Consider the following 21,136-nt stretch of genomic DNA (forward strand, 5'->3'; position numbering starts at 1 on the left):
TTTTATTCATTATGCAACTTGAGTTATTTGGCAAATAAGATTAAGATGTACCATTTGTGTCTTTTGAAAGGTTTTACTCACACTTACTACAGGAGTAGTGTGATGATGAATCAGAGTGAGTGTTCAGATAAACAACATCCAAATAACACAGAGACTTTTTTCCCCCCTGAGCTTGTGATGTACTATTGCAGTTGAATAACTTGTTGGACATCTTAGGTAAAAGTCTTTTTCCAGCTTCATATTTCTCACATTTTAAGTACTTGTTTCTTGGGAAACACAAATTACATGATGTGAATCCTTGAAGTTGAAATCTATCCTGGAGTAGAAATATTTTCATTTTCTTTTAGTAAATTTTTTTTTTGTTTTTACGTTCATCAGAGGTTAACCCCTTCCTGCTCCTCGCAGGTAACCATTGTCTTTACTCTTAAAGATAAAGTTGGAAGGAGCCTGGTCTTAAATTTTATCTAAAATAGAATCACAACATGATAAATCTTTTGTGTCTGGCTTTTTTCATTTGGGGTTTTTAAGAGATTCATTCATATTTCTCTGTGGAGCTGTAATCTGTATTCATTGCTGTACAGTATTCAGTTGTGTGAGTATACTGCAATTTATTTATACTACTATTAATGGGTATTGAGGTCATTTCTAGTTTTTAGCTACTTTCTACAGTGAAACCATCAGCATTCTTGTAGCTTTATCCTAGTGCACATGTGCAGGAGTTTATGGCATTTTGCCCATATGGAGTGGGATTTCTGAGTCATAAGAAATACATTTCTTTGCATTTACCAGATTATGCCAAACCATTTTCAAAGTGGTTGTACCAGTTTACATTCCCACCAACAATGTATGAGAGTTTCAGTTATTTTGCATTATTGTTGACTCTTAGTATTGAGTTGTTTTTTTTTTTTTTTTTTGCCACGCCCACATCGTGTGGAATTTCCTGGGCCGGGGATCAAACCTGTGCCACAGTAGCAACCTGAGCCACAGCAGTGACATCAGATCCTTAACCCACTGAGCCATAAGAGAACTCTGAGCCTTTTTAATTTTAGCATTTCAGTGGGTGTTAATGATATCTCATTGTATGTTTATGTTTTAATTTTATGAGTTATAACTAGGAAAAATAAATTGTACCCATTTGAAGGATACAGTTTATTGCATTTTGATAGATGCATATATGCAAATAACCATCACCAAAATCAAGATAGAAAGCATTTTCAACACTTTCAGAATTTTCCTGTGCCAGTTGCAGTGCTTCCATTCCCAACTTCAGCCAACTACTGATCTACTTTCAGATATAGATTAGTTTGCCTTTTTTTTTAGAATTTCATATAAATAGAATCATACATTATGTATTCTTTTCCATCTGGCTTCTTCGACACAGCACCATCATTTTGAGATCCATCCATATTGTTATATACATCAGTAATTAATTTCTTTTACTTGCTTAGCAGAGTTCCATTGTATCAGTATACCGCAGTTTGCTTGTCCATTCACCATATAATAGGCCTATTGGTTGTCCTAGGTTTTGGTTTTTATGAATAAAGCTAGTATGCCTTTTATGGACAATTCTTTGTGTGGCTATATGTTTTTGTTTTTCTTGGGTAAATACCTTGAAGTGGAATATCTGGGTCATATGGTAGGTATGTGTTTAACCTTACAAGAAATTGCCAAACAATTTTCCTAAGTGGACTTACCAGTTTAAATTTATTTCACCAGTAGTATGGGAACATTCCAGTTGCTTTACATCCTTGTCAACACTTGGTGTTGTTGTTCCATTTCATTTGAGCCATTCTAGTGGTTGTGTAGAAGTTGTGTATTTGCTTTCCTGATGACTAATGATGTTAAGCATATTTTCATGTGCTTATTTGGCATTCTTTTTTTTTTTTTTTTTTTTTTTTTTTTGCTTTTTAGGGCTGCACCTGAAGCATGTGGAGGTTCCTAGGCTAGGGGTCTAATCGGAGTTACAGCTGCCGGCCACAGCCACAGCAAAGCCAGATCAGAGCCACATCTGCAACCTACACCACAGATCATGGCAACACCAGATCTTTAACCCACTGAGCGAGGCCAGGGATCAAACCCCAACCTCATGGTTCCTAGTCAGATTCATTTCCACTGTGCCTTGATGGGAACTCTTTACTTGGCATTCCTATATTTTTGTGAAATCTCTTCACATTTGACTTTGTCAGATACTTTGTGCATTGAAAAAAAAAATGGGTTGGTCTTCTTTTCATTGAGCTGTTAAGTGTTCTTAAGAAGTTTCATGTGAAAATCCATGTATACATGTGTCCCATACTGTGGCTTGCTCTTTAATTTCTTAATAATATCTGTCAAAGAGGAAAAGTTTTTACTTTCGATAAAGTTAAGTTCACCAGCTTTTTATTCTTGTGGTTCATATTATTTGTGTCTTAGCTAACAAATCTTTGTGTACTGTAAAGTTGCAAATATTTTGCCCCTAAGTTTTATTGTATGTTTCTTACTTCTAGCTTTTACGTTTAGATCTATGATCCACTCCAAGTTAAATTTTTTTTCAGCCTTTAAACTTTTTTAAGTTGAGGTATAGTTGATGTACAAAATTATATAAATTTTGGGTGTACAACACAGTGATTCTCAATTTTGAAGGTTATACTACATTTATAGCTATTATAAAATATCAGTTATGTTCCCTCTGTTGTACAATATATCCTTGTAGCTTATTTTTTTATACATAGTAGTTTTTAACATCTTAATTCCTTATCCCTATCTTGCCCCTCCCTTCTAAATTTTTATATATTATGAGGTAAATGGGTTGTTTTTTTCTTCAGTACCATCAGACTCCTCCCTCCCCCATTGATGTTCTTGCTACCTTTGTCAAACTCACTACATGTTTGTATATGTATATGTATTTTTTGCTCCCTATTTTTCCACTGATATATGGGGGGGCACCCTTATATCAATTATACACTGTCTTGGTTACTAGGGCATCACAGCATGTCTCAAAAATAGCATGAAACTTTGAACTTTGTCGTTGTTAAGATTTGCTTTGGCTATTCTAGGTCCTTTGCATTTCCCTTCAGACTTTGTAGTCAGCTTGTTCATTTCTTAAAAAAAAAAAAAAAAAAAAAAAAAAACTTGCTTAAATTTTCACTGGGTTTGCATTGAATTTATAGATGAATTTTCTTAAGAAGTGACATCTTGACAATATTGAATTTTCCAATCCATGTGGTATATTTTTTCATTTATTTTGTTCTTGAATTTCTTTCAACAGTGGTTTAGTTTTTAGTGTGCAGATTTCACACATATTTTAAATAACTTGTCCCTAAGAATTTCATTATTTTGGATGCTCTTGTAAGTGGAATTGTATTTTTATTGCATTCTCTAATTTTTCATTGCTAGTTTATGGTCATATAATATGATCCCCTTGCTAAATACAGTTGATCTTTGTAGATTTGTAACCTGCAATCTTATTAAACTTAAGAAAAAGTGTTCTAAAAAAATAAAATTAAAAAGAATAAAAGAAATATAATTTTGTTATAGATTCCTTAGAATATTTTATTTAGGATTCAGGTTCCCCTCCCCCCGATAAGTCCCTTACCATTTAGGATTCAGGTCCCTTACCATTTAGGATTCAGGTGTTTTTTTTTACCCCCTCTGATAAGTCCCTTACCATTCTGTCTGCTTTCCAGCTTCCAAGTTGTTGTTATTCCCTACACTCTCACTGCTCCCATATTTATTTATTTATTATATATTTATATTTTATTATAAAATAAATAAATATATTATGTATTATGTATTATAAATTATAAATACATAATATAAATATATAATAAAATATATATTTATTTATATAAATATATATTTATTTTATTTTATTCCCTGGCACATGGAAGTTCCTGGACCAGGAATTGAACCCAAGCCACAGTTGCAGCCTGTGCCACAGTTGCAGCAATGCCAGTCCCTTAACTGCTGCACCACATGGGAACTTCCTCTTAAGGATATTTTATATGACCATTTTTTTTTAATACAAATTCAGTTTCTTTAGTTGATAGTGGGTTATTCAAGTTTTTAATTAATTTTTGTGTCAGTTTTGGTAATTTGTATCTTTTGAGGAATTTCTTTCATCTAAGTAGTCAGATTTATTGTCATAAAGTTGTTCATAATATTCTCTTATTATGGTTTAATGTTTTATTCCATGACAGTGGTAATTTGTGTCTTCTCTATTTTTCCTTTTACCTGCACAGCCAGTGTTATTGATCTTTTCAAAGAACCAGCATTTGGATTCATTGATTTACTCTCTATATATTTATTTTGTGTTTCATTGATTTCTGTTTATTATTTGATTTCTTCTACTTATTTTGGCTTTAATTGTTCTTTTTTCTGTCATACTAAAGTTGGGAGCTTAGATAGTTTTTTTAGGCTTTTCTTCCTTTGCACTACAAGAGCAGAGTTGATTAGGTGTGCTAGATGCACATGGTTAGCAAAGCCTATAATATATACTGGTCTTTTATAGAAAAATTTTGCTAATGTCTGTTCTAGGGGCTATAATAAGCATCTTCATCTTAATCAGGTAAAAACAGAGTTAACTTAAAACATTATATTTCTATTTACTGTTCTTAGTGCCCCTGTTGTGTATTTGTTACCTCTATATACATTTTAACTTAATAATACAGTGTTACAATTTTGCCTTGAACAGTTATATCCTTTAAAGAAGAGATGAAAACAATATGCCTATCTACTATATTTACAAATTTACCATTTCTAGTGTTCCTCATTCTTTCCCTTCATGTTGCTCATGACCCCCATTTAAAAAGACCTCATTTTAACATCTCCAGAAAAAATAGTTTTGCACAGAAGTTAAGGTATGGGGGGATTTGAGGGTCTACCTTTTTTTAAAATAGATTTTTCACTTTGTCTAGATACTCATGTTGCAACAGAAGAAAGGGTGGGGGAAAAATATAATTGTAATGTATGCATGTAAGGATAACCTGATCCCCTTGCTGTACAGTGGGAAAATAAAAAAAAAAAATAAATAAAATAAAATAGATTTTTCAGTCACTCTTCCTTATTTTGCTCCTCCTATCCCCATTTCCAGAATTCTTTCATGTTTAATTCCTCAAACTTTTGCTGTTTGTGGAGTATCAGTTTCACATGCTGCTAGTTTAGGATTCAGACTTTTTTTTCCCCCTCTGATAAGCCCCTTACCATTCTGTCTGCTTTCCAGCTTCCAAGTTGTTGCTATTCCCTACACTCTCACTGCTCCCATATTGATGGATTTTATGCTCCTTTAATGATTCTTTTTACTTGTTGTGTTAGAGGATTAGCAAAAGTGTATACCTGAATTTGATCTTCTGTCTTTACCCAGAAGTCCAAATATATTTGCTTACTCTTAAAATATAATTTTTTCATGTCTCATTTGGATTTTATTTTGTTGTATTATTCTTACTTACTGCATTAAACAAATCGCCAAGACCAAAGTAGTCTATCTTATTTCTTTCATCTCTGAGGTTAGAAATATATTTTTGCATGATAACAACCCTAATGGAAATCTGTCAGTTCAGTTTTTATTTAACAAATTAAATATATGGAATAATATGAAGGGAAAATATGTAAAAAATTATTTATGGTAGAGTTTATATTCTTTTTTTGGCAGGTAATAGTAAGATTCACACCCAACAGTGACCCTTACAGTGTTTTCAGATTTTAAGGTTATATAATGGAGGAGTGGTAGATGGAAGAAAAGGGTAGAAAAAAATGTATAAACAGTTAGAGTTATGAGTATATATAATAACTTTTTTTTTTTTTTGTCTTTTTGCTTTTTCTAGGGCCGCTCCTGAGGCATATGGAGGTTCCCAGGCTAGGGGTTGAATTGGAGCTGTAGCCACTGGCTTACACCAGAGCCACAGCAACGTGGGATCTGAGCCATGTCTGCAACCTACACCACAGCTCACGGCAATGCCGAATCCTTAACCCACTGAGCAAGGCCATGGACCGAACCCGCAACCTCATGGTTCCTAGTCGGATTCATTAATTAATGCGCCACGACGGGAACTCCTTAATAATAATTTTTGACGTCTCATGAATTTAGGCCTTTTCTATTTGTTTAGTTATTTTAGCTTCTATTTTTTTTATATCATATTGTACAAATTAGTGGTGGTATTTGAGTAACTCATCGCACTGCACTGCCATTCCCTAGAAATGAACTTGAAATTTCTCACACACTAAAGTTTTGCCATTAGATCTTGCCTTTTTAGATAGTCTTCACCAAAATTATTCTGAGGAATCTCTAGTACCTTTTGTTTCTTTTTCTCTCATTCTGTCTCTTTCTCCACCATTCCCTCTCTCCTCTCTCATCTACCTCCCTCCCTTGCTCCCTCCCTTCCAAATACCACATCAAGATGTCCTAATAAAGATACCAGCTCCAAGCAGAAAACTGACGGAACACTGTAAACCAGCTATAATGAAAAAAAATTATTAAAATTCTTAAAAATATAGATATATATCGGCAGGATTTAAACTGGTCAGGATTTAGGGTCCAAGGGCCCCTGCCTTTCTCCTTTCCCCAGTGTCTTACTGCATTTTGTTGTTGGGTGTGTGGTTTGATCTGCCTTGATCATTTGCCTTTATGTTAACCAGCATTCATAGCTAGAAACCAGCCCAGTGTGGATGCTGTTCTAGTCTCAGAATCACAACAAATCACCTTCCTTAAACTTTTAGACTAAAACTAGAACTGAAAGTTTGGAAGGGGCAAGACTTGAGGAAATCCCCTTCTTTGTTTAACATACTTTATTAAACAGAGAGTCAGTCGATCTGTATTATAAAAAAATTAACATTTTTGTAGAATATCTCATTTAAACTTCCAATTATTCAAGAAACAGCTTTCTCCCTGTTGTATAGCTGAGGAAACAAGCACCAATTGGAACCATATCGCTTGCTGCTAAGTAGAAAGAGAACTCGATATTTCAGAATCCCATGCTTTTTCTAGGATACTTTATGACCTCCTTTCCATCCCACTTCTGACACTAATTAGGCAAGTCCCTGGGAAGAAAAGGCAGTTGGCATAGTAAACCTTATTAGACAGAGTTTATCATTTATTTGGAAAGGTTTTGTTTGACGTTTTCAAGACATTGTTTTAATTTAGAAAGCCTCAGATATTAATACCTTGACACATAAGCTCTGTTTCAAATTATGAAGTTCATTAACTTGGAGAAAGATTTTTCTTTAAATATAAGTTCATGGTATATGAGACGTGTGTGTGTGTGTGTGTGTGTGTGTGTGTGTATACATTTTAGAGTTTACAAAACATTCGTCACAACACCTCTCGAGTTAGCTATTGTATTTATGGGGAAGGAGGTTTACATTCAGAATGGGCAGCTGTTCTCTTGGAATTGATTAACATTTTGATAAATATTTCCAAATTGCCCTTCTAAAAGATATTACCAGTTTACAACAGTGTGTTTCAACCTTGTATCCTTGCCCAAACTGGGAATATCATACTCTTTCATATTTTCTCAACTACATGCAAAAATTATTTTAATTTATACTTAATTTTCAAGTGAGGTTTCACATCATTTTTACATGTTTATTAACCATCAGGGTTCCTTTTAAAATTGATTTGTAAGAACTCTTTGGACATAATGATTATTGATCCTTTGTCAATTTTTTTTTCTTCCAGCCTGTCATTTTCCATTTACTTTTGTTTATGATCATTCAACAGACAAATTTCTTTTCTTTTTCTTTTTATGGCCACACCTGTGGCATATGGAAGTTCCCAGGCCAGAGGTCAAATTGGAGCTGCAGCTGCCGCCTATGCCAGAGCCACAGCAACACCAGATCCGAGCTGTATCTGTGACCTACACTGCAGTTTGCATCAATGCTGGATCCTTAACCCACTGAGCGTGGTCAGGGATCAAACCCACATCCTTATGGAGACTGTCAGGTTCTTAACCCACTGAGCCACAATAGGAACTCCTAAATTTCTCTCTTTCTTTCTTTTCTTTTCTTTTGGCCTTTTTAGGGCCTCACCCTCGGCATATAGAAGTTCCCAAGCTAGGGGTCGAATTGGAACTGTAGCTGCTGGCCTATGCTGCAGCCACAGTAACACCAGATCTAAGCCACGTCGTCAGCCTATACCACAGCTCATTGGCAACGCTGGATCCTTGGCCCACTGAGTAAGGCCAGGGATTGAACCCGCATCCTCATGGTAGTCAGGTTCGTTACCACTGAGCCACAATGGGAACTCCTATAAATTTCTAATTTTTATGGAACTTTTCAGCTAGGAACAAATTTCTCTGCACTTTTTCACTTTTTTGTTTAGGTCTTAAGATTGTTTTATTTATTTATTTATTTATTTATTTATTTATTTATTTATTTGTCTTTTTGCCATTTCTTGGGCCGCTCCCACGGCATATGGAGGTTCCCAGGCTAGGGGTCTAATCGGAACTGTAGCTGCCAGCCTACGCCAGAGCCACAGCAACGCGGGATCCGAGCCGCATCTGAAACCTACACCACAGCTCACGGCAACGCCAGATAGTTAACCCACTGAGCAAGGGCAGGGATTGAACCCGCAACCTCATGGTTCCTAGTCGGATTCGTTAACCACTGCGCCACGACGGGAACTCCTTAAGATTGTTTTATAGTTTTCATCTCACATTTCACAATTTATTCCTATGTGCTTTAGGTTTTTTTTTAATGTTTTTATTTTTTATTTTAATTGCAATCTGAGTGGGTTTTTCTTTTTCATAGCATTTTATATTTGGTTATTAGGAAAGTAATGTGTTTATGTTTGTATGTCTTGATATTTTTCTTGTAACTGCCCACCTTTCTGGTCTCTATTATTAATGCTAGTGGTTTTTCAGGTTGATTATCTAAACATGCCTTTACCTTATTTGCAAATAATGATCATTTTCTATTCTTTTTTACTATTTGTCTATATATTTATTATGTATATGTTTGTATGAATATGTTTATCTTATAGACTTGACTAGGACCTCTAAAATATGTTACATAATGGTAATGCTAGTGATTCTTGTCTTGTCAATAATAGGAATTCGGTATTAATTACATTGTTGACTCTTTTCTGATAAATATTCTTTCTCTAACTAGGGAAGTTTTCCTCTATTCCAAGTTTAGTAAGTTTTTTAACCAGAAATGGATATTTGTAGTAATTTTATTTTTCCTTTTAGCTATCAATAAGTGATAGTTTATGATTTTTTTATGTTGAACTTTTGTTGTTTTCCTAAAGTAATTTGTTTCAGTCTTATTTAAAGAAAAATTTGACTTATTAATATTTTATTTAGGACTTTTATTTAGGATTTTATTGTAAATTAAAAAGGCCTAGGAGTTCCCGTCGTGGCTCAGTGGTTAATGAATCTGACTAGGAACCATGAGGTTGTGGGTTCGATCCCTGGCCTCTCTCAGTGGGTTAAGAATCCGGTGTTGCAGTGAGCTGTGGTATAGGTCTCAGATGTGGCTCAGATCCCATGTTGCTGTGGCTGTGGTGTAGGGCAGCAACAGCTCCGATTAGACCCCTAGCCTGGGAACCTCCATATGCCAACAGGTATGGCTCTAAAAGGACAAAAGACAAAACAAACAAACAAAAAAAGCCTATTATCTAACTTTTTTTGGCTGTCCTGCAGCATATGGAGCTCTGAGGCCAGGGATCAGATCTGAGCCCCAGCCATGAACTAAGCTGCAGCTGTGGCAACACCAGATCCTCGGCCCATTGTACTGGGCTGGGGATTGAACCCATGTCTGAGAGCTCCCAAGATGCCACCGATCCCATTGTGCCACAGTGGGAGCTCCTTAGCTAACATTTTTTGCTGTCTTTGGTTTGGGTATTAAATTATACAATTAGATTACATATTAAATTATGGTTGGATATTAGTTTATATAAGCCTTGTGGAATTAATTATCAGGCTTTCTATCTTTTGTGTTTGGAAGATTTTAACAACAAAGAAATAATCTGTTTCTGTTTCTTGAAGTTCTGATAGATTACACTTATAAAAGGTTTTAGGGTGTACTAAGGAGAGATCTTTATTAATTTTTCAATTTCTTTTGTTGAAGGTTATTGGTCTGTATGGCTTCATTTGTTCTTCTTGAGTCAAATTTTAATTATTTGTATTATCCTTCAAAATTGCCCATCCACTCACATCAGTAGTTCTCAGAGTGTAGTGTAGGGACTCCTATGGGTCCTTTCAAGGAGTTCATTAGGTTAAAATGTATTTTAATAATAATACATAATTATTTACCTTTTTTACTCTCATTCTCTGAAGAATATATAGTAGAATTTTCCAGAGGCTACATGATATGTACCATCACAGCAAATTGAATGTAGTAGCAGATATGAAAATCCAGCTTTTATTAAGCTGTCTAGTAAGGAAATTGCAAAAATGTACTACAGTGCCACTCTTCTAACTAAAGTATTTTGTTTGAAAAATATAGTATTTTTAAGAAATGTTATGTGAGTTCCCTGGTGGCCTAGTGGTTAAGGATTTGGTGTTGTCACTGCTGTGGCTCAAGTTCAATTCCTGGACCAGGAACTTTCTCATGGCATGGGTGCAGCCAAAAAAAAAAAAAAAAAAAAAAAAAAAGTTATTTATGTTAACATGTAGTAGATCTGTTACTTTTTTTTTAGGGCTGCACCTGCACTATATGGAGTTTCCTAGGCTAGGGGTTGAATCAGAGCTATAGCTGCTGGCCTACACCACAGCCACAGTAGTGCCAGATCTGAGCCACGTCTGCAGCCTACACCACAGCTTATGGCAATGCTGGATCCTTAACCCACTTACTAAAGCCAGGGATCAAACCCACATCTACATGGATGCTAGTCAAATTCATTTCGGCTGAGCCATGATGGGAACTCCAAATCTGTTACTTTTTAAATCAATTTTGAATGAATTAATATTTTTAAAATGTACTGTTTTAATTGCTAATATGATAAATATTGATAGATATAACCAGCATAAACAAAAGCTACTTGTGATTCTCAAAAAATTTTTAGTACTATAAAAAGTTCTGAAACCAAACTGTTTGAGAACCACTGATCTAGATTTAGCAATTAAATTTTTTTTGGAAATGCATGTACTCATTGTCTATATTTCTTAAAATCTCCTTTAAATGTTCTGCTTACAAGTATGTATATCTGCATTTGTGTGTACACATACATATGTGCTTGCATCTTTTTTTTTGTCTTTTTGCCATTTCTTGGGCCGCTACCGCGGCATATGGAGGTTCCCAGGGTAGGGGTCCAATCAGAATTGTAGCAACCGGCCTACACCAGAGCCATAGCAACGCAGGATCCAAGCCACATCTGCAACCTACCCCACAGCTGACGGTAATGCCAGATCCTTAACCCACTGAGCAAGGCCAGGGATCAAACCTGCAACCTCATGGTTCCTAGTCGGATTCGTTAACCACTAAGCCACGACGGGAACTCCATGTGCATGCATCTTTTAAAAAAATATATTTATTATGTGTTCATTTGTGCTTGTGAGCAGAACCTAAACTTAGATGAAAGAATTAGCCTAGTTGGCATTTTGGGTCTTCTTTGTGGCTGATTTTGTCCACAGGCCAAGTTTACAGAAGTGATTTAGGCTTGTGAGCTCGCAGACTTCTGATAGTAGGCCTGGGTGAAAGGCATAGAGTTCCTGAGCCATGGCTGGAAGAGGTCCCCCAGGGAAGTTGCTATCATAGGCCAGCCCCATCCTCTCATGTTTGCATTGGATTTCTTGAAACCCATATTTTGTCCAAAGTAAGAATTCAGAAACATCCCTAGATTGAGGCTTCTATGTACAGGGGCCTGCCTACCATGAATCCCATGGTCAGTACTTTTCTGGGGCCTGCAGTCTGTGCATGTCTGTCCTCAGTGTACCCTCTTTCCCAATCCCACCAAGCTGGGCTGTTTGATCTTCTTATCCATGATGACTCTCCAGAGGCCTCTGGCTCTGAAGGCCAGTGCCTGTGGATGAGATGCCTGGGCCCAGTGCTTCCTGCCTGCCACCTATGTACTGGGAGCTCTTTCTTGGAAGGAGATTCAGCATAGTGTGAGGCTTAGAATTATAGGTCAAGAACTGGTTTTAGCTGGTAAAGCCTCAACTTATTCTTTCAGGAAATGGGCTAATGACTGTTGAAGAAAGTTTAGTTTGAAGGCATTGAGAACCAAGACTAGAAAAAGACCCTAATCCTTCTTGCTGTACCTGTCAAAATCATTTCCTTTATCCTGAGATGGAGGGTACACAGAAGATTAACAATTACTTGGATTTTTACAGTAGCTTCCTAAAAGCTGTCTCTGCCTCTGTGCTTGTCCCCTGACACTTTAAAAAGTGAATCAATCGATGTCCTTCCTTTGCTTACCTTCCTATGTCTCCCCATCTCCCTCAGAGTAAAATTGAAGGCCTTTAATTGCCTACAAGGGCCTATATTGGCCCTGCCCTACCACTACACCTTAGTTCTTTGCCTTCATCCCTTGATGCTTGTTCTTCTCCCTGACTCTTCTAGGCCCATTGGACACAATAGGCACACTTCTGCCTCAGGAACTTTGCATTACTGTTCCCTCTGCCTAAAATGTTTCTCCCTTGGATATATGTATGGCTTATTCACTCACCTCCTTCATATCTTTTTTCAAATGTTTCCTTCTCAGTGAAGCTCTTCCTTACTACTCTGTATAAAATTGAAAACTGATCTTCTTCCATTCCTCTTTCACTTTTCTCCACTGCATTTATCATTTCTCATTGGATTATCACATAAAGTAGCATGTAATTTATTTATTTTGCTTGCTTTCTGTTTCTTGACTGTAATTATAAGGACAAGGGTTTGTATCTGTTGTGGCTACTAATATGTGCCTAACACATGAACATGCAACAGTTACTTGTCATTGACTAAAGTCACTCTGGACCTATCCGGCATGTCTTACCCAGGTTTCCCAGCAGCAGCAGTGGCAATTTATACCTTTCCAATGATAGTAAAATGAAGAAATGGGACATGGGAGGAAGGAAGTCATTCCTCCTCTTCTACCTCTAGAGGCCGTCGTATTTCTTTGTTGAAGAAACACAAAACCTTTGAGGTTGGGATAATATACGTAGAGAAAGACAGAGAAAAAAAATCCTGTTCCACAGTAAATAACAGTGTATTCTATGTTTTTAAACGTTATCTAAAAAGAAAAACACGGGAATTCCCATTGTGGCTCAGTGGTTAGCAAATCCGACTAGGAACCATGAAGTTGTGGGTTCGATCCCTGACCTCACTCAGTGGGTTAAGGATCCAGCGTTGCTGTGAGCCTTAGTGTAGGCTGCAGATGAGGCTTGGATCCTTTGTTGCTGTTGCTCTAGCGTAGGCTGGTGGCTACAGCTCCGATTGGATCCCTAGCCTGGGAACCTCCATATGCTGTGGGAGTGGCCCTAAAAAGACAAAAAGACAAAAATAAAATAAAAAACAAAAAGAAAGTAATAGAGATAGATAAAACAAGTTTGGTAAAATGTTGATAACTTGAAGCTGGCTTGAAGAGTACATGGGAATTCATGCATTATTTGTTCCAGTTTTGTGTTTGGTATTTTGGTTTCTTCCTTTCATCTTAGAGATTTTCTTCAAATGACTAGTGATCTCTGTCCATTCATTTAAGCATAGAACATTAAAAGGTGATCGAAAGTTATTTTCTTTATAGAGTTCTTGAGTTATTTATTGAAGAAACCTTTTTCAACAATTGATAACTTCTTGGCAAGTAACAATCACTTTGTCTCCTTGGTATTCCAAAACTTAAAATTTACTTTTAAAAACTGTTTTTCTTGGTAGTTGTTTTAAAATAATACTGTATTTATGACTCAAAATTGAACTGGTTTGATACATTGAAGCCTCTTGAATCTGCAGGGTTACTTCACATTAACCATGATTTCAGTGAAGATGCTAGTTCTCTAAAATCCAATTCTAGGAGGAGACGCATGTGCACTTTCAGCCATACCCAGTTGCTAATGGATATTTGTTGAGATGTCTTTGCTTCACTGATGTTTCGAACTCTATAGTTACCTGAAATTCAGTTACCAAGTTTTCTTGTTAGTATAGAACACTAAAGGATCAGACTGAACCATATCTCTCTTTATTCATGTCTGTCCCAGAGCCTTTTTAGGACTGCATCTGTGGCATATGGAAGTCGCCAGGCTAGGGGTCAAATCGTAGCTGTAGCTGCCAACCTACACCACAGCTCACGGCAACACTCATCCTTAACCCACTCAGCGAGACCAGGGATGAAACCTGTGTCCTCATGGGTGCTAGTCAGGTTTGTTTCCACTGAGCCATGACTGGTACTCCCAGTTGTGCCATATTTTAAATTCCAAATATAAGTGATATCATATGATACTTGTCTTTCTCTTTCTGACTTCACTCAGTATGAGAGTCTCTAGTTGCATCTATGTTGCTGCAAATGGCGTTTTTTTTATAGCTGAGTATTATTTCATTGTATATATGCAACACATCTTCTTAATCCATTCATCTGTTGATGGACATTTAGGTTGCTTCCCTGTCTTGGCTACCGTGAATAGTGCTGCTGTGAACACAGAGGTGCGTTTACCTTTTTGAATTTTGTTTTTGAATATCTGTTTTGTCTGGATTTATGGCCAGGAGTGGGATTGCTGGGTCATATGGTAGTTATTTCTTTCTTTATATTTTTTAGTCTTTTTGTCTTTTTTAGGGCCACACCCGTGACATGTGGAGGTTCCTGGGATAGGGGTCTAATCAGAACTACAGCTGCCGGCCTTCGCCACAGCCACAGCAATGCTGGATCCGAGCCATGTCTGTGATCTACACCACAGCTCACGGCAATGCTGGATCCTTAACCCACTGAGCGAGGCCAGGGATCAAACTTGCAACCTCATGGTTCCTTGTTGGATTCGTTTCTGCTGCGCCATGACGGGAACTCCCATGTTCTATATTTAGTTTTCTGAGGAACCTCTATACTGTTTTCCATGCTCCAGCATTTGTTATTTGTAGACTTGTTAATGATGGCCATTCTGATTTGTGTGAGGAAGTACCTCATTAATAGCTGTTTTAAATTTGCATTTCTTGGAGTTCCTGTTGTGGCGCAGTGGTTAACGAATCCAACTAGGAACCATGAGGTTGCGGGTTCGTTCCCTGCCCTTGCTCAGTGGGTTAACGATCCGGCATTGCCGTGAGCTGTGGTGTAGGTCGCAGATGTGGCTCGAATTTGGCGTTGCTGTGGCTCTGGTGTAGGCTGGCAGCTACAGCTCCAATTAAACCCCTAGCCTGGGAAACTCCATATGCCATGGGAGAGGCCCAAGAAATGGCAAAAATACAAAAAAAAAAAAAATGCATTTCTCTAATAATTAGCGGTGTTGAGCATTTTTTAACCCAACATGCCATTTAAAATTTTTTGTCATAGTTGATTTACAATGTTCTGTCAATTTCTGCTGTACAAAGTGACCCAGTTATACATATATACACATTCTTTTTCTCATACTATTTTCTATCATGTTCGATCACAAGTGATTGAATATAGTTCCCTGTGCTATATAGCAGGACCTCATTGCTTATCCATTCTAAATGTAACAGCTTTCATCTACTAACCCCAAACTCCCAGTCCATCCCACTCCCTCCCCCTCAACAACCACAAGTCTCTTTTCCATGTTTGTGATCTGTTTCTGTTCTGTAGATAGGTTCAATCTATCTACCGTTTTTAATGCCTCCCTCTCTCTGTCCTTCCTTCCTGCCACCTCTACTTAAATCAGCCCTAATCCTTGGCCCTGTTGTAATGCACTTTCATCGTTTGGTGCTGGATGAACCCCCAGCTCAGAGCTCTAAGCTTAAAAGCCATTCCCAGGCATAGAGTTTCTGTGATGTGTGTATACAGGTATTTGCTTGTGTGTGTGTGTGTGTGTGTGTGTGTGTATGTGTGTGTGTGTGTGTATGCATTTGTGTGTTACCAGAGTGCACAAGTACTTTAGCAAGCATGTTATTAAACTACCCCATTTAGCAAAGCTGAGTCCAGGGTTAAATTTCATGGTTTCTGAATTTTTCAGGAAGTGACATACTGCCTTTGGTATCAAATTTGATTAAACTTGATAACTTTAATGCCATTTGGTTCTGTTGGGGAGGAAGAATTAAATTGCTTACTCTAGAGAACGAATTTTTTCCACTGACTAAAGAGTAGAACATTTATTAAAATTGTCTTGGTGACCTGGAAGGGAGAAATGTACTTCTTTTTCCTCAGCAGAAGCAGGTCCAGGGCATTATTAGCGTGTGGTAAAAATTGAATAATTGAGCAGCACTGACTACTTTGGGATTTGGCTTTCCAGCCCCTGCTGTGTGATTAGTTCAGTCCAGCCTGCTGGCATGCTTGAGCAGGGAGCCTGCAGAGGATTAAGAAGGAAAAATCCTTTAGCAAATCTTAGGTACTGAAGACATTTGATTTAATTTTGCATGTTACACATGGTAATCTGGTTTCCCTGGGCAACCTCCAGCTCTGCCCTACTTTATAATTAGAGGATGGCAGGATAGATTGCAGACTTGTGGCATCACCTGAAAGTGACCAGAAGAAGAGAATAGAGTTTGCCTCAAGAGAGGAGAGAAAGAGGTCACTAAAAGAGGACAGAAGAGTCTCTGTCCCCTTGAAAAAAAGGGCAGAGAGTTCTTGATAGCTTCCAATACCCATGAAGATTTCATTGATGAGGGAGGTTCCAGAACTACCTATAGCAGAGCACTTTGGGATGTGAGGGGAAAGAGAGCAAGTCTTGTAAATCTTTACAGGGATAACAGTTTTGCTATTTGTGTATTAGGAATAACTTTTTAATTCCAAACTAACAATAATAGTTACCATTTAATAAGTACATGACAGGAATCTTACTTGGTTCTTTACAAAATACAATTTCATTAAATCCTCATCCCATCTCTGCAAGGGGAGTATTAATATCCCTTTGTAAATGAACAAACAATATTTATTGATCTCTTACAGTATGGAGGCTGGAGGAAGATGGGGCAACATTGACTACAAGGTTTCAACTTTAGGAGACTTTTATTTTTCCATGATCTCAAAGCCCTATGAATCTTAATAGCCCTCATTACAAACAGTATACTACCTTTAGCCATCCAGAAAAGCGTAAATCACAGTCATCTTAGTCTAATTCTCTTATTTGACTCATTAGGAAATTGAATGCAAGAAATCTGGTAAAGCCTCAAGCCAGGTCTTCTGACTCCTTGTAATTTGTGTATCATACCAAGCCCATATACTGTTAAAGATGCCTTGAGGAAACAGAAGGAAAGAAGAAAGGGGTCTTGTTGCAGTATAAGTGGTATTAGTTTGAACTAACAAAGTAAACAAATGAACAGATCCGAAGGTAGTAATGAGACATTTAGGCCTTGGGAACAGTTCTAGTTCTTACCTAGCCCGTGGTTAATTTGTTCTGTTTGGCTCATGTCTGAAAAAAGTAATGTTTCCAAATGATCATAAATATTTAGGAGTGTCTGGTGCCCCACCAGCCATTTGAAGTTTAAAAGTACAGGGCTCTACATATGGTGCACAAAAGCTCCTCCTCCCCGCCAACCCTCTAGGTCTTGAAGTGGATGTGACTGGCCATTTTTGTGACATGTAGAAGCAGAGACTGTATATGGTATTTTACTGACTTATACATTTTGTCCATGTTCACAAAATACTGTATATACAATGCAGGACATGTATTACCTTTTTTATAGATGAAAGGTAGGGGGATCTAATGGCAAATTGAGAAATCTTAGTGTCACACACTTACTATGCAAAGAATTTTTACATAAATTTCACTTAATCCTTATGATAACCATGATTGTGACAATTATTATCTTCATTTTAGCAATTTTTTTCAGTTTTCTATTAATCCTTCCCAGAACATTTTCCCTAACATTTTATAATGAGAATTTTCAAACCTATAGTAAAGTTGGAAGAATTATACATTCAGCACCCATGTGCCTACATAGATTCTACACTTGTTGCTATTTTTCTATATTTTCTATCAATTTATCCACTCACTCATCTTAGTTTTTGGTGTACTCCAAAGTGAATTATAGACTTTAGTACATTTTACTCCCAAACACTTACATGTAGATATCATAATTAGAGTTAAAAATGTGTTAGCTCTATTTAAAAAAAATAAAAACAAAAAACTGAGTCTTTCAATTCTGTGTTAGGGACATAGTATGTATTTGGTTACTTTGGGCTTTCCCAGGGGAAACTATGAAATAGTAAGATATTTTAAGGAAGAAATGTAAGCTACCCGCATTAAACACTTGTAACTCATTAATGAGAAATAGAAATCTGTAGGGAGGAAGGGGATACCCCTGTTGAATTCCTAGGCCACAGCAAGCCTAGATCACTGCAAAGTGGCATCTTAGCTCATTTCTGATTTTAAATGAGATTGAGGTCATTGCCACATTTTTGAACACTAACACCTTTCCTAAAAAGGAGAGTTTGATTAGCAAATTACTTAAGCACTTTAGTAATGGTATTGGAACCTAATTTTAATGAACATTTTTTCCCTTTTCTTTTTGGGTGTGACTAAATTGCCTACAGCATGCTGCATGGTTGCTGGTAAAACAGGAAATGGGGTGAGTAATTTAGGTAGGGAATTTTTACTACCATTAAATATGTTACCTGATTCTTTAAGTACTTTTACTACTACTGTCTCTTTTTTTGGAGTGAGTTCACTAGCTACTAGAGAAATTGGCACAAAGAGTACATTTTTATTGTATATATTTAGGTATTAACCTTGTTTAATGGGTTTATTTGCACCACGTATTAGTAGTCTATCAAAGCAGACTTTTTTTTGGCAGATTTATCATGAATGTAAATGCGTATTCTGTATACATTAAATAACATGTATTTTGGCAAGTTATTTTAAAGGAACACATTTTATACTGGTCTTAGAAACTAAATTATAAAACTAATTATTCTATGAAAGATATATAGTAAAGTCCCAGTTAAGACAGAACAACGAGTTTATACATAGATAAGACATAGAAAACAGAGATCCACTGTCCTTTATCTGAAACCCTTGGTGCGAAATGTGTTTTGGAATTTAGAATTTTTTAGATTTTAGAAATGTAATTTGATATTAAATACCATATGTAATATACTCCTCTCCACCAGGGCCTGGGGTGGTATTATATAATCAAACACATTAATATTTTTCCAGTGAAACGTGAATATTCACACTGAGTTTATTAAGGTCTGAATAGCCTTATATGTTCAACTCAGAGTTGAGTTAAGGAAAAAAACTTTAATTTCCTAGAGCTTTTTGGATTTTGAAACTACAAATTTTATACCAATGTGAAAAGGGCCATGCTACTGCTGGAGGTCTCCGTGTACTCTGGAAAGAAAACCACAGAGAGAAGTATAGATTTCTGTGTCAGAATCTCATACTTAGTGTTTTATAGAAAAAGTAATTTGGCTCTTTTTTTGTATGTTGTATTTCACATCTGCATTTTTTAAAGGGTAGTAACAACATATTTATCAAAGGTTTGGGATGTCTCTTAGGTTATGTTAAATTAGTCTCAAATGCTTATGGTTCTGGCATAAGAAAATTTGATCCTATGTTTGAGAAATTTGCTAGTATAGTCAAAGCATGCTATTTTTTTCAGTGTTTCCAGTTTCCATCCACATTACTTGTTGTTATTGCTTATTGAAGAATTTTAAACTAAGCTTAGTTCTTCCATAAGATCCTGATCCATTTAGGAAATAAGGAAAAAAGTAGAATACTAGTCTTTTCCCTCACCGTTCCTAGTTCATTCTAATATCAAAAGATTGTGGAGGAATTACCATTAAAGAACTGATTCAAGAAATTCATAAAAAAATGTATTAGCTATTTTGGTTCATTTCTGCTCTAGAACGGTTGTCTTGTGAGGTCCATAGCAAATGGTTGATCTTGACATCCTCATCAGTAGCTCCCTGACAGAGGAGAGAGGGAAATGCAGTTATTAAATATTAAATTGGTACTAAATTTACCTTAATGGCTACTGATTCCTCTAAAGGACCATCAGTAAGGACCTCTGTGAAAACATTTACCCTAAATTCTATTTGAAAAGTTATTAGCCACATTCAACTTGCAGGACTGAAAATCTGGCATTTTAACTATTGTCTTTTTGCCTTAAATGTGAAGTTAAGTTTTCCAAAATGTCTGTTAACTCTTTCCTGAGGCTCTTTAATCTGAAAGGAAAAAATACCTATAGTTGAAGTTTTTAGACTGGACTAAGAGGCTCTAAATGTGTTTCAAAGACTATGAAGGATTTTAAATATCAGTTTTTTTAAATACATAATGAATAATGTTTTAACCTATTTTTAGGATTTGTTTTGGCTACAACCCTTTGTATTCTATAGAATCTAAACATTTTTTAAGGGATTTTCCATTCTTGTGTATTCTGTTTCAACATTTTATTCTTTAAAATGTGTACTTATATCTTAATTATGTACTTTTCAACTGTGATTCTATTTCATGCAAATTTCATTAAACTGTTGATACTACATCAAGATAATCTTAGAAAATACCTAAAATATTTCTGATTTTCAAGAGAATTAAGGACAGTTTATAAAGCACAAATACTTAGTATTTGAATAAGTTCTTTCCTATTTTTTGTTTGTTTGTTTGGTCTTTTTAAGGCTATGCCTGTGGCATATCGAGGTCCCCAGGCTAGGGGTTGAGTTGGAGCTGTAGCCACTGGCCTATGCCACAGCCACAGCAACTCGGGATCTGAGCCACATCTGAGACCTACACCACAGCTCACAGCAATTCCGGATCCTTAACCCACTCAGCGAGGCCAGGGATCCAATCTGTGCCACATCTAGTCATGATTCGTTTCTACTGAACCGTGATGGGAACTCCCTTAATTTTTTTTTTTTTTTTTTGCTGCTCCCGTGGCATGTAGAAGTTCCCAGGTCAAGGATCGAACCTGTGCCACAGCGCTGGATCCTTAACCCACTGTGCCACAAGAACGTCCTGAATAAGTTCTTAAATGTAGAGAAGTAGTTTAATTTTTTGTCAGATGTAGAGCTTATCAGGGTATTTCATTGTTAAACCATAATCCCAAAGTATATGAAAGCATACTGTTTAACCAGTTACATTCTCAGCTGGATAAGAATGAGTAGATCAACTGTCTCTTAATTTGCGTTTTTAGAGGAACAGTGGTCTTTATATGT

At 36.5% G+C, this 21,136-nt stretch overlaps 1 protein-coding gene across 30 annotated transcripts in view; it reads left to right on the plus strand.

The window, feature by feature from the left end:
* Positions 1-21,136, plus strand: part of PUS10 (pseudouridine synthase 10) — a 69,283-nt gene that overhangs the window by 23,072 nt on the left and 25,075 nt on the right. For 16 of the 30 annotated variants that reach the window (XM_085019170.1, XM_085019174.1, XM_085019163.1 and 13 more), the window contains one exon: positions 18,518-18,552. In XM_085019170.1, coding sequence (XP_084875296.1) covers positions 18,518-18,552 — 35 coding nt within the window. Of the gene's footprint in view, positions 1-14,473; positions 14,524-18,517; positions 18,553-21,136 lie in introns of all 30 variants that reach the window. The other 14 variants (XM_085019188.1, XM_085019178.1, XM_085019185.1 and 11 more) reach the window with 1 other exon arrangement.

This window comes from Sus scrofa, chromosome 3 (assembly GCF_054392235.1).
Source record: "Sus scrofa isolate SSC_HxYL_T2T_F1_AM1 chromosome 3, Sscrofa_HxYL_maternal_Yorkshire_Landrace_v2.0, whole genome shotgun sequence".
NCBI classification, from domain to species: Eukaryota; Metazoa; Chordata; class Mammalia; order Artiodactyla; family Suidae; genus Sus; species Sus scrofa.